The 14,694-nt window shown below is 46.1% G+C and overlaps 1 protein-coding gene across 10 annotated transcripts in view; it reads left to right on the plus strand.

Annotated features, from left to right (window-relative positions):
* Positions 1 to 871: 871 nt before the first annotated feature.
* SLC4A7 (solute carrier family 4 member 7) overlaps positions 872 to 14,694 on the plus strand; it is a 162,616-nt gene continuing 148,793 nt past the window's right edge. For all 10 annotated transcript variants that reach the window (XM_054019935.1, XM_054019924.1, XM_054019929.1 and 7 more), the window contains exon 1: positions 872 to 1,065. In XM_054019935.1, coding sequence (XP_053875910.1) covers positions 1,018 to 1,065 — 48 coding nt within the window. In that variant the 5' untranslated portion in view covers positions 872 to 1,017. The remainder of the gene's footprint in view (positions 1,066 to 14,694) is intronic.

The raw sequence follows: 14,694 nt of genomic DNA on the forward strand, positions 1-14,694 counted from the left end.
CCTGGATAATTACCTAGACACATTGCTTATCAAAATAACATACTTGTTGTTTTTTTTCTGTAGGGTTACTACATCAGCCAAACTCTTCAGCCTAGGGCTCCAGGCTATAAGCTAAAACAAAAAATATAGCTTATGCAGTTCTGCCACCCAGTATCTGATTGCTCTTAGAGGGCCTGCAGAAATCTTACATTCCAGCATCATGTAATGGGTCCATCTTGATGCTCTCACATGTGCTTAACCCTCCACCTCCCTTTTGTATATACCTTTCCTGACAATGTGTGCAGAGGCAGTGCAAGCCCATTGAGGGCCTGAACCTGGAATATTTTTGGGGTCCTCCGGCCTCCCACACAACACATACTAAAAAAGCAAACGGGGCCCTCCTTGAGCTGCTCAGGGCCCTAAGCAATTGCTTAAGTCTGGTTATGCTTAGCGCTGACTCTGAACTTGTGCCTCCTTTGCGTCCCTCGCAACCTGCTGCAGCCCAAATGGGCACATGATGCCAACCCTGCCACTGTCTCACTATGGGGGGGACAATGGGCAGGAAACGTCAAATGCTTTAGTGCAAACTGCTTCTTCTCCCAGTCCCCTCCCAGCTTTGTGCTGCTGCTTCTCTGAGGTGAATGGCTTTCACCAGGGGAGGGGAGAAGGGGCCCTGACCCGGCTGCTGAGGTCTCTCCTAAGGAGAGGTAGACAGGTCCCTGCCAGCTCGTGCCCTGGGTTTCCTCCGCCCCCTGCCGCCTCGTATCGCCCCCTCTTGTTGCTTTGGGACAGGGGCGGAGCTGCCTTCTCGCTCCGATTAGCGGGAGACGCTGCCAATCGGGGTGAGGGGCGGGGCTTTGCTAGAGAAAGGAGGCGGGGGCGGGGGAGTGTGTGGCGGAGAGTTAATGTAGCCTCGTCCTCGGCTCGGCAGTGGCGCTTCCTTCGTCTCGCTCGGTCGCCCACAGCGCGGAGCCAGCGGCGACCCCCTTTCCACGCGCGCCTCTCTGCCGGCAGACGGGCGGGCGCCGCCGGGGCGCCATGGAGGAGGAGCGGGCGGGCGAGCAGATGAGACCGCTACTCACCACGGTAACGGGCCGAGCCCTGCCCGCTTTGTGTGAGCGGAGCAGCCGGCCTGGCCGGGGAGGGGGCGCGGGCCCGGCCCTTTGTCCCGGCGGCCGGGCGGGGAGGATGTTGTCCCCCCCCCCGCCGGGCAGGAACACGGAAGCGGCGCCGCCGGGTACCCGAGTGGCTGAGGCGGCGGCAGAACCGCCCCCCCCCCCCCCGCCCGGTAACGGCTGTGATGTGAGGGCTCTTCGCGCACAAGTGCCCCCGCCCCCCGGGGCTGCGCGCTCCTGAGGTGCCCTCCTGGCCTCACCCGCCGCGGCCCCAGCCCCGCTGCCGGCGCGTCTGGTGCGTGTGCGCGCGCTGGGGGCTCTGGGCGAGCAGCCGATCTTCCCCCTCCCGTAGCCCTGCCTGCGCCGTGTGTGGCAGCTGCGCCCTCCCCCGTGCCCCCCGCTGGCTTTTGTGTAGCCGGCGGTGTGGGACGGGGGAGGCTGTGGTAGAGTGGGGCGAGCTGGTTCCTTTGTTCCAGCTTTGTCTCTGTGATACTCGTTTCAGGCCCCTGCAGCCCATGTTCTTGTATAAGAGGGTAAGGGACAGGATCAGTATCTCCCATCCCTCACTGTGGTGAAACCATGGTAGGGCTAATGCACCCGCTGGGAGGGCAAGGGGTGATCCGCTTTTCCCTTTTCTTAAGGCGGCTGCTGTCCTTCTGCCGAGTCGGGGGGGAGGGGGCGGGGAGAGGAGAGGAGGGAAGAGAAGTGTGCACACATGGTAACTAAAGATTATTTTATTTTTCCTCTTGTTCTCATGTTGCTCAGCCTTATACTCGGGTCAGGTGATGGATATGATTCCCAGTCAGGTGTGTCTCGCCAGTGTCTGTGAGGGAAGGATAAAACTAAATTGATTTGGTTCATTTCCTTTCGTGGTTGGTGGTGAAGTGAGGCAGACATGTGTTCCCTTACTTCCTCTGCTACTGAAAAATACATGTGGCTTCATAGTTGCAATTTCCCATCTCTCTACCCCTCCCTCCCTTTTAGATGACTCAATTTCAGGGTTTTATTAATAAGCCTCTTTGTCCTTATTCCTCTTTTAATGCCTTTTCCAAGTAGGTATTGCATAGCAATATTCTCTTAGTATCAAAAGAGGAGAGATATGTGGTTTCCAACCGATGTAATGTTCTGTTTCCCGAAAGAAACTTGGACATCTTTATTCTATTCAGGTATTCTTCCTTACCACTTAAGAAATAACTCTAGTCACTTTTTATAAATATTGGAATAAGTGAAGTGCTATTTTGCTGTCAATATACTTACCTATTTCTCATGGTATTACAACAGTGTCAATAACTTTATATGGTTCAGAGGTCTATGAATGTTGTATTTTCCCTGGATTCCTGTCATTTGTGTTGCAGGTCAACTTTGGTTTAAGAAATTGGTATAATATCTCCCCAATGAGAGTCCAGCATAAAGAAATGTGCATCTCTTTTTATATGGCTTTGTCTTCTTCAATTAAGAAAAAAAGGTGTTCTTAACTCCTGTTAGCTAACATGCAGTGGCTTAACAGGAGTTAAGAACACAACTTTTTCTTAAGCGTATGTCTACACTGCAAGTTCTACAGTGGCACAGGTTAGTGCTAAACCAGGTGGTTTGAGAAGCTTTGTAGGTTGCAAATGTATTGGGCTAGGATATTGGAAACAGAAAACCAGGAGAGGGCTTGTGAACATGACCTGGAGAGGAAGCAGAAAGACAGGGCTTCCTGGGCACAGAGCTTGCTAGTAGTAGACTTGAGGATTTTTGAGTAAGGAGACTGCCTGGTGTTTTGTTTCTTCTGTGAGACAGAGTAAAGAAGGGGTTCCAGACATATGGGGCAACGGGGAGAGAAGAGTGTGCAGAGGATGTTTGTGTAAGTTAAGCAGAGTGAAAAGGTGAGGGAGTATGTGAAAGAGACTAGCAAAAAGGTAGGCAGAAGCTAAGTTATACATGTCCTTAAAGGCAAGAACAAGGAGTTGTGGTGAAGTAAGTGACAAGTAAGCAGGTGAGCATGGATGATGTGCTGACCCACAGGCAAGCTAAATGGCTCTTGGACCAGGTGTACACTAGAAACTTTTGCTGGTATAGCAAGGTTGGTTAGGGGTATGTCTCTTCTTGGGATAATTCTATACCAGTAAAAGTCACAGTATAGACTTAATAATGCTAGTATAAAAGTGCTTTAGCTGGTATAGCTTATTTTGGTCAGTGAAATGGTGTAAGCTATACCAGCAAAAGCACTTTTTTTTTTTTTGGTATCAGCTGTGATCATGTCTACACTACAGTAGTACAGCCACAGCGCTGTAGCTGTGCCATTGTAGCAGGCCTGCACAACTCATAACGTGGCGAGGGCCATATTACTCCAAAGAAAACAGCTGAGGGCTGAAAACCTCCAAGAGCCACCAACCCCGCCCCAGCGCCACCCAAAACACAACACCGTGCCACCCGCCCCACAAAAACAACCCCCCCCAGCGCTGCCGAAACACCCCCCCTTTCCCCTAGCGCCACCTGCCCCGCGGAAACAAACCCTCCTTTCCCAGCATAACCCCACCGAAACAGCAGTATTGAACCTCGGTAATTTGTTATAGCCAGCCCCAAAGGTAGTATAATTAAGGTAAAAGAAAAATGTCTTTTTGCTAGAAGTAGAATAAGATCTTCCCTTCCCCCCCCCCCCACTTTGTAATCAATTGCCATGTTGAATGAATGAGGTGTGAATGAGGAAGGTGTGGAAGGCAGGCACCTCCAGACAGCTGCAACACTTGGAGAGGGCAGGGCCGGCTCTAGGATTTTTGCTGCTCCAAGCAAAAAAATTTTTGGCCGCCCCCCTTTTTTTTTCGTGCCCCTCTGCCCCCGGCCCCGCCGCAACTCCACCCCTTCTGAATCCCTTCTCCAGGTCCCCAGCCCTGCCTCCCCCCGTGACCTCCCGCCCTAGCTCACCTACGCTCTGCCTGCTCCCCCTGGTGTGCTGCTGCTCCGCTTCAGGCGAGGGAGGGCGGAGAAGTGGAACAGTGGTGCGTTCAGGGGAGCAGGCAGAGCAGAGGTGAGCTAGGGTCGGGGAAAACAGGAAGTAACGGGGGATAGAGGAACCGCTCCAGCTCACCTTTGCTCCACCACCGTCGCCTCCTCCGAGTGCCCGCCGCTCGGCTTCTCCCTCCCTCCCTCCCAGCCTTGCTGCACGAAATAGCGGTTTTGCGTGCGGCAAGCCTGGAAGGGAGGGGAGAGAAGCGGAGCGGCAGCTCGTTTAGGGGAGCAGGTGGAGCAGAGGTGAGCTAGGGTGGGGGGGGTGCAGGAAGTAACGGGAGTGTGGGGGGGTAGAGGAACCACTCCCTGCTCCAGCTCACCTCCGCTCCACCACCGCCGCCTCCCCCAAGTGCCCCGCCGCTCGGCTTGTCCTCCCTCCCAGCCTTGCTGCATGAAACAGCTGTTCCGCACGCGGCAAGCCTGGGAGGGATGGGGGAGAAGCGGAGTGGCGGTGGCGCTCTCAGGGGAGCAGGCGGAGCGGAGGCAAGCTGGGGCGGCGGGGGTACTATTTCCCCATGCCCCAGAGTCGGCGCCTATGATGGCCGGTGCCAGAATGCTGCCCCTAGAAATGTGCCGCCCCAAGCACCTGCTTGTTTTGCTGGTGCCTGGAGCTGGCCCTGGGAAAGGGGATGGGAGCCAGACCAGATCAGTAGAACAGGTCAGCCATCGATTTGCCGCTCGCCTCCTCAGCTCCCCCTCCCCCGGCTCACCGACTCACTCCCTGCAACTGTCTGCCCATTTGCCTACTCACCCCCCCCATGGGCCGCACAGTGAGCCCACCTACTCAACCCCCACGGGCCGTACAGTGAGCCCACGTGGGCCGCATGTTGTGCAGGCCTGCACTATAGCATTGTAGTGTAGACACTTCCTGCCTCAGTGGAGGGTTTTTTCCTGTTGATATTTAGTTAATCTTCCTCTCTAAGGTGGGAAGGGTGGCTAGGTTTGATGGAAGAATTTTTCCGTCAGCCTAGCTGTATCTACAGTGGGGTTTAAGTTGACCTAACTGTTGCACTGGATGCAAAATTATAAAGTTATAGAAAAGCATGTCATATTATGGAAAAGATTAAATTATACTAGTAATTCTCATTTGCCTATTGAGAGGCTTTCCACTTTTTGTGTGTGAGATGGCAGAAAGTGGGGAGTCTTGTCTGAATTGTCACAGCTGGCTTCCCAAAGAAACTTACTTGGGCTGTTAGGTAGGTATCCTTCTGATATATTGTTCTCTGGCAGGGAACCTTAACTAGCAGATTTCCTGTCTCTTTAAGAAACTGTGGGCTATATAAAAGTTCAGGTCACAAAGGTTTATTGTAAGGTGGACACCCTTACTTCTTTTGCTACTGGCAAATGTACTGTTAAAGAATGTTCTCATGGAGAGGGATGCTTTTCCTTCAACATTCTAGTATGTTTAGATTACTCTCCTCCTCCCCCCCCAGTACAGAGTGAGACTCAGGTGGAAAATTGAATGGGGGACAGGTGCAGGCACTGAATAAAAGTTCTAGAAATCTGTGCAGAATTTTCTTACTTTATGGCTCTGAAGATCTACTGTTATTGGAGAATCTGTTAGTGAGATAGGAGGTGAGGTCTGGTTATGTTTGAGGCCAGAGTGTCAGGGAGTGTCTACACAGAGAATTTGTGGAAGGGAGGAAAATACTTGTCTTATACTAAAATAAAGAGGCAAGAATGCAGCTGTCTTCTAAAGAGCTGTCTCTATTTCACCTTAAGGAGCTTGAGAGGAACACTCCTATGAGTGCAAGAATTGCCATACTGGGTCTGATCAATATTCTGGTTTTATTGTACATGCTGTCTGTATACATATATACTGGAAGAGCAAATCCCTCCTTGTTGAGGACAGTTTTAGATTCTCTGGGTAGTCAAACAAATATCACGGAACTCAGATATGCGTGTGCATTTTCCCATTTTTTTTTGGCGGCAGCAGTTACCAGTAAGCATTTCTTTGGTGGCTGGACCAACTTGAGGCCAAAGTTCATCTGTATAGTCTCTCAGCATTTGAGGGCTGAGACCATGTGCATCTTGCTGATTTAAACTAACAAAAACTCTTCTTCACACTCATTCACTATCTCATTTTGTGTTGGGGTGGGTTATTTTTCTATATCAATAACTTTTGATCATGGCCCATAGCTGGGCAGCCGCTAGCAGTCTCTGTGGGCTCCTCACAAGAGTCTCATGTCCCTTGATGCTTATGTCAATTCTGGGGAAAATGACCTCAGTAACATTCTACTTAAAGATGCTTGCAGTTATTTAGGTGATATCTTAACCACATCTCCTAGGACTGAGCAGTGTGGCTTCATTATGGTGGCTACTTGAGTTTGAAGATCTTCTGCATTAGTTAGGGGGTGCCCTTTGGTGTTCTAAGGGGGTGCCCTTCTGGTCTTTTAAGCCTAAGAATGTAGGGGGCATAGAGTCCAATGGCTTTGTTTCCTCTCCCACGCCCTGTAAGCTATTGAACTTATTTTTGTTTTTGCTGAATCTGTTCCCTTCCCATACCCTGCTGTGGAAGATGTTGGGATTGAAAGTGTTCTTGTTGGGGGACAGAGAGTGAGTTTGAGGATTCTCTGGTTTACTTGATTTAAAATACTGCAGTAATATGCCTCACCTGATTTTATTGGCGTGTCTGCAGATCTTCTGTAGTGGGTGCATGGTTGGTTACTACTCTTTGAACAATAGCTTTGGAGGTGACATGGGGGGTGGGTGAGTCCTTTTCCAATGTTGGATCCTGTTGCTAGAACAACTCCAGATTTCTGAAGGCTGTGTTTACATTGGACACAGGCTTATAGATTATTTCACTGAACCTCTGTAATATGGACTGACATTTTTCAAGACTTCCTTTTAGTTTTTTATTTTTATTTACATATTTTTGATGAAAAAGAAACCACTGGGATTATAAATCTTGAAGCCTGTGACAAAGATTTTAAGGGCTTGGGAGGGTCACACAATAACGAAAATTGGGGTAGTTGACCAATTTAATTATACATGTGACAAAAATGCTACTAAATGTCAGTATGTTGCTAGAAATGACATAACTATTTCATATCATTGTCTTAACTAATCAAATGTACTTTCTTTGGTTGTTCTTCCTTCCAATCATCTTCATCAGTCTCTATTCTAGAAAGTAACTTCTATTGGTATGTCTAACTGCATATCTTGATTGTTCTTGGAAAGTGACTCTGATATTAAGTTTATTGGAATATATGAGCTCAAACTCAAGATTTCAGCTGGATTATCTCATTTTGAAGCGGTTCTGGCAATTTTGTATCCCTGCTTTTGATGTATAATCTTGATTTATAGTATTTAGTTACTGAAACAGTTACCTTTTAAAATAATTTATGGCTGGGGTGGGGGGTTAGTTTCATTTATTGGGATTTGGTTTTGGCAATTTTTGAGTTCTATGCAGATGTCAAAAAATCAGGGTTTTTTTGCAGGGGGAAGGGCTCCTCTTTTGTATATACTGTAGTGCAGTGGTTCTCAACTTGAGGTCCATGGTCCCATAGGAGTCTGCAAGCCCTTTCAGGGGGGCCGCAGGACCCCGCAGCTGAAACCCAGAGCCTGAACCCAGACATCCACTGCCGTGGGGCTGAAATCCTGAGCCTCCGTGTCCCTCTTTGTGGGGCTGAACCCCCGAGCACTGGTTTTCCCCTCCACCCTCCCACTGCAGTGCCAGAGCAGGCCAATCCTGGGGGCAGCTCCACACACTCCCAGCCCTGAGCAGGGTGGATTTGATTTAAATCACTAGTCAGCTTCCTGACCCGATTTAATCATGGATTTCTACAGAAAAGTGCATTCTTGTTGATTGTTATAACCTTAATACATATTCTTCACAACTCCGAGATAGATGTAGGTTTCATTTTTTAGAAGGTATACATTACTATACATTTTAAAAGTGATTTATTTTGAAAACTTTTCAGATCAGTTTTACAGCTATATCAGAAAATGAATGATTGTTTGGTTATTTCATTTACCAAAGGGAATTGAAGCAGATAGTTCACCGGGTCCAAATGACTTCATAAATATCTCCAATTCAACAGGTTAATCATTAATATTTGTAGGTTTTTCATGCCATGCTGTATTAGGAGGAGAACATCACCAGACAGACATTTAAGTTGTTGTATTTAACTAAAACAACAATGTTATGTATTGTGGATATTTTTTCTTCAACAGCAAACATATAATATTTTAACAAAACAAGCATATTAATTTTTGAATGTAGTTAAATATCCAAGTTTTTTAAAATCAGGTTTGTTTTTGTTAAAATTGTTTTTAACTAAAATAATTAAATGAAATATCTTTTAAAAAAACAAACAAAAAGTAAATTGACTGTCAGCCAGGCCAACGTGAGAAACTTAAATATTGGCTTCTGCAGCTAACTCAGTTGTCTTCACTTTCATTTTCCTCTTTGTTCATAATTTGTAAAAGAAAAACAAGCTTTCCTACTTTTTCAAGTCCCAAACAATTTCTCAATTTGGAATGAATTAGTCCAAAGGAAGAAAATATTCTTTCTGCATTGGCAGAAGAAGCTACTGCTGTTAAAAGTGAGATTATCACTTCAACAGTCTCTGAATCCAAGTGCTTAAGTGACTTCCACCAGTTCACTGGTGTGACTTTCTTTAAAACATCATCAGCAAACATATATTTCTTGAATGGTTCATCCTTCGCTCTGAAGTTCATTATAGTTTGCATTATGGAGGGATGATTGCTGGATGTCCATGTCATAGCCAGCTCCTCTTCTTCAGCAGTTAAGGTTTGACCCTGGTACCGAGTATTGAGATATTTGCAAGAAAATGAGCTGGAGACAGTGCTTGTCCCATTCATTTTTTTTAATGCTTGTAATTTAACTCGGTCATTGCATATTTCTCTTTTTAAGATCTCACTCCGTTCCGTCAATTTCAACAGCATCAGCAATAAAACAGCAATTTCCCTGCATTTTGTTCAAGACTACAGAAATAGGCTTCAGGGTACTCAGCATGTGTTCAACATTTCTCTTAAAACCAATATTGAAAACTTTGGCTGTGACAGTGCCATCTATTTTGTTAACAAAGTGTCATCAGATTAGGCCAGTTCTGGATATAGGCCCCATCTATACTGACAAGTTTGTGCGCAGTAAAGCAGCTTTGAGCGCTGTAACTCCCGAGGTGTACACACTGCCAAGCCACTTAGTGTGCAGGAACTGCACAGATGCAGCGCTCTAAAAAACCCACCTCGACGAGAGGCGTAGAGCTTTCTGCGCTGGGGCTGCTGTGCTAGTGTAGACACTGTGGTGATTACAGCACTGCGATTGGCCTCCTGTTCGCACCTCTTTGGCCATTGGTTTGAACTCTACTTCCCTGCCCTCAGGTGACCAACCGTCAGCCCCTCCCCGTACATTCCTTTGCAAATTTAAAAGTCCCCTTCCTGTTTCCTCGGTGATGCGTGCAGTGTTCTTAGTGCATCTTTCCAGGTGGCCGTGCAGAGGGACAATAGGGTTGAGGTCTGTTATTTCTCACCTCTAAATATTTATTTTATTTATTTAAAAACATTTTTGCTGTTAATGACATATAGTGTCATTTTCTCCTTAAAAGGTATTGCATGACATAAGTCTTGATTAACTCCAACTGTATGTCTACACTGCAGCTGGGAGTGTCTCCCCCAGCCTGAGTAGACACATTCATGCCAGCGGAGCTCGAGCTAGTATGATAAGCGTAGCGATGTGGATGTTGCTGCTCTGGTGGTGATTTGGGCTAGCCACCCAGACTTGAGCTTGGGTGACTTGCCTAAGTCTCCGCCAGAGATGCAATGTCCACTCAACTATTTTTAGTGTGCTAGCTCAAGCCCATCTATCATGAATCTGTCTACCCAGGCTGGGAGGTTTAACTGTGTTAACGAAGGTTTTTTTTGTTACCAAGTTCTAGCTTGGTTTCAACATAGTTATCTGTGTGTATTGTTGTAAATACTGAGTTACTATGCACAATAAGTGATTGGTACAGTCTAGATGTATAGCTTTTTTCAGTGTTAGGGTATGTTTTTAATAGGTCTTTCAAAAATACATCAGCAATACACAAGTATCCTATTGTATAATTATGCAAGTTTGGAAATAATTCTTAATCTGCTTCTTCAAAATAAGCTAGGACTCAGGCTAATGTTTTGAGATAGCAATATGAGCTCAACTGTTAAAAACAGCTTGATCCATATGAAGCTCCTATTAATCTCTTGATTTATAAAAGCACTACAAACAGGCAAAGTTGCTGATCCATATAGCTTGGTAGGGTGAACATCTGAATTGCATAACTGGTGGTTAACTTGGAGCTTTGGAGTGCATAGGACCTTTAATAACTGAGTTTGCAAACTGCCTATGTGCTGACCCACCTCTTGCTTTGAGTTACTGTCCATCCAGGGATTTAGATGGAAAAGTGAGAATATCATTTGTTCATAAGTGAATAAGTCCCATTGAAAAACAGCGACTTTATTACTGTGGTATATTTTATACTTAACTTTACACCTCTCTATATTACCTCTGCCTAATTTGGCAGAATCTAGAAAGTCTGGGGCTTCTCTACCTAGAGACTAAGGAAAATCTTAAAACTTTTCTTAAATGCAAATTCTGTGCTTGCAAAATTGTCAGATTTTTAGCATATGTCTATACTATAAGTACTTCTGTGGCAGAGCTGCAGCGTTGCAATTAGACACTTGATACGGTGACAGAAGGTTTTTTCCCCCCCCAAGTTGTAGTAAAGCCACTGCCTTGAGATGTGCTAGCTGTCTCTACTGTGGGGGTTAGTTTGACCTATGTACATGGCATGAATTTTTTTTCATAGCCCTGAATGACGTAGCTATGTTGATCTAAGTTTTAGAAGTAAGCTTCAGCCTCTGGGATGGAGTTGTGTATTAATCTACGGAAGAGAAGAGATGAGCTGCGGCAGTGAATGATTGGCAGAGCAGATTTGAGAATGTGTACAGCTGAATTACTTTGCTCTCTATGCCTGTTCAGTACCTTGCCTCATTTTAAGATGGCATGTAAGAGAATGCATTACCTTTCTTGAAGCTTCTGACTTATCATGTTTGGCTTCATTTAATTGCTGAGTGCTTCTGTAGTGCTAAAAATCTTCCTACAAAAGCAACGTATAAAATTATTGCAGTTAATATTATTCCTGTGCTGTCGTTACAGTTGTAGCATCATTATTGCTGAGGTTTTTAAAAAAGTTATCTTCAGGGAAGGTGCAACAACTCTCCAAAAACATTACACAACCTATCAAATGTCTCTCATACTTGTGAGAGTGTATGGGAAGTATTATGAACAACAGCAAATATTCAGATTTAAAAAGTCAGTTATGGAATTTATAATTTCTCTATTCAGATGTCTCAAATTATTGTGTAAATATGCAATCATGTATCCTATCCGATAGATGGAGCCATTTTGGTACTTTTGTCAAGGCTTACTTGTGTAATGGGCTTTTTAAAAATGTGTTTTTCCTTTTAGTTCACCCCAAAGGAAAAAAAAAGTTGCTGAATTCCATCACTATTTAGTCTCTTCCATAGGTAAGGAGAAGATCTACTTAGGGTTGTACTGTGGGAAAAACTGTGTCAGGCAAGCAAGTTTACTGCCCAAAAGAGCCTTCATATTATGAGCACCTACTGGTGTATGCTACAGAAATAATAAATGTTAGGATTCAAACATGCTGCTTCTACTGTTAATTAGTATACCAACTTTGGATTCTTTCTAGAACTGCAATCTCTTCTATGAAAAATGAATTTAAAATTCCATTCCACAGTGGGTATGTCTACACTGCAGCTGGAGGTGTAATTTCCAGCTTAGGTAGAGATACACCGGACCCTCGCTAGAACATGGGATTTGGGATCCATGTGGGGACCGCGTTAAAATGAATTGCATTTAATAATTTAATTATTAATTAGTATGATTAATAATAATTAAATTTGGGATCCATGGCCGTGACCACGTTAAATGCAAATTCGCGCTATATAGACATGCGTTCTAGTGAGGGTCCAGTGTATATGCGCTAGCATGCTGTAGCGAGGAGAGTGACATGCCTCCCTCAGAGAGTGACAGAGAGGGACCACAACACGTCCCTGGTGGGCTGAACCAGGAGAGCCATGTCTGCCCCACTGGAAGCGGAAGGGCGGGACAAGAAGGGGAAGTACAAAAGGCAGGCCCTGAAGCTCAGTGGTGATGCAGACACCACAGGAGACAACAGATGCATGCTGCCTGCTGCTGGAGCCTGCAGAGGAGCTGCCAGGACTGCCTCCCAGGACCGCTGGCCGACTAAGATGCTGAGGAGTTGCTGGGTCTGCCACCTGAGGACTAGACGGATCTCTGCGGACTGCCAGCTTGCTGAGATGCTGAGGAGCTGCTGCTTGCGGACTGGCCAGAACTCCCCGAGATGACAGACACAGCTACACCCGAGGGGGAGATTAGGAAGCAGCCCAGAGAAACCAGGCAACAGTCTGGTTGGAAGCTGGCCTGATACAAGGTCAGCATGTTGTGGGTGGATCCCTGCTGACCCAGTTGTGGACCACTTCACCACTGTTAGGGCCCTGGGCTGGGATTTGGTGGAGTTGGGTGGGACTACATCCCACCTGCCTCCCCACCCCTGGGGTGGTAGTACTCCCCCCTCCTTTCAGCCAGTATGCAATGGTAGCCTGGGATGATCTGGGTTAAAGCACTCTTTCCAAGTCTCTTATATTTTTACAGCCAGATCTTATAGTATAGTAGTTCCTTCAAAAAAAGTTAGAATGTTTGTCTAGAATATGATTTTTGGTTATATTTTACGGAAATCAAGTTAACGAACACAATTGTAAATGTTAATGCAGGCATTCAAATCTTTGCTCTTTGAGGATTGTTCATGTGGATTGCACTTTTGATGGGAATGTGTCCTATGCGCTTGAAATCTGATTCTTGTGTCCATTGAGGCTGTGCCTGCACCTTAGAGGTCCTATGAGGGTGTAAAGGGTGCAATGATCCCAGCTGTGCCTCCGCTTTCTTACTATCTGGTGGCAGTGGGACAAAACCCTTGCGAATGTCTGCCTGCTTCTGTACAACTCTGCAGTTAATGTTAGTGACTAGTTAATTTTTAGATTGCCAGTTGATTTTATAAGAATATTTTTACTAATTGCTGCAGAGGGCCTCAAAGACAGAGAAATCCGCACTTATTCCAACTCCTAGCAGAAAGTTCATAGTAGCTGTATTAGTTTCCAGGTCAGCGATTGCTTATCTTCCACAAGAAAGATTCCAAATCATAGTGGATTTCATCAACCAGCTTCTGGCTCATCCAGAGATATAAAGAGCATACTTCAGACACCTCTGACATATATTCTCATGCACTGTTGATTCAGTTTCAGACTTTGCTTACCCTTATTGCAAGCATGATTGAAATCAGTGTCTGCAAACCCTGTTTGGCCATGGTCCTGCAAGAAGTCCTCTCACCATTAAACTGGTGGAAAACTCACCCCTTTATGGGTACCCTTCTCTGCAGCTTTACCTACCAAACTCTGGTGACAGATGCCTCCACTAAGGGATTGTGTGTGCATGTCATCTAGTTCACCTTCAGACACAGGGCTAATGGTCACCTCAAGAAATTCATGGGCACATAAATATCTTGAAACAAGGAGCCATCTATTTGGCCTGCAAAAGGATTCCTGCCTCTACTGTTGGGCTCCATAATCCAAATTATGACAGGCACCCCCACAGCTATGTATTATGTCAACAGACAAGGAGCCAGGTCATCCCAACTCTGTCAGGAAGCCATTTGGCTCTGGGCTTAGTGTATTTGTCACTGGAGCACACAGCTGGTTCTGCATCTTCCAAGGTTTCAAAACTTGCTAGCAGGTAATCTCAGACAACCATGAGTGGTAAATCAAGGATGCAGTATTGTAAAGCATCTTATGCAAGGGGGGATATCCATTAGCTCTGTTTGCCACAGCCTAGAACAAGAAATGCCAAGTGCTCTGTTCTAGAGGGGATGCCAGTCTAGCGTTCCCTGTCAGAGTGGTTTATCCCCTGGACGTCGGGACTGATGTATGCCTCTTCTCCTTCTCCCCCCCTCCCCTCCAATTCCCATAATGCTGAGGATCCTGATGAAACTGAGGTGAGATGTTAGATTGATCATGATAGTGCTAGTGTGGACTAGACCGTTCTGGCATTTGGATCTGGTGACCCACTGAACACAGCCCCGGATTACTTTTGCCTACCCTGCCCCACATAGTGTCACAGAATACAGTTGCATCCTACAGCCAGACCCAGTATTGTTACATCTGACAGCCTGGACGGTGGCTGACTGATCTCCATGGATAGAAGCCATTCAGCTGAAGTTCAGAACATTTTGTTCCATGGCAAGAAAGTCTCAGCTAGACTGAAATCATTCAAGGAAGTGGTTTTTCAAGATGTGGTGTCCACATGGATTCCATGGCCTAATACTAGGGAGTCCTACTTCTCTAGGATTCTTTGTTGATGAAAGAGCTAAGTGACAACTGGGTGTGTGCTCCCTTTAGCCCTAGAGAGGGTGTGTGTGTGTAGTTGGGGGAGGGGGGAGCATGAGGACATGTAGGACATAGGTCTGGCCCCAATGGACACTCCAGGCTAAAATTATTCCGAGTTGCTTTGCAG

This window comes from Malaclemys terrapin, chromosome 2 (genome assembly GCF_027887155.1).
Source record: "Malaclemys terrapin pileata isolate rMalTer1 chromosome 2, rMalTer1.hap1, whole genome shotgun sequence".
NCBI classification, from domain to species: Eukaryota; Metazoa; Chordata; order Testudines; family Emydidae; genus Malaclemys; species Malaclemys terrapin.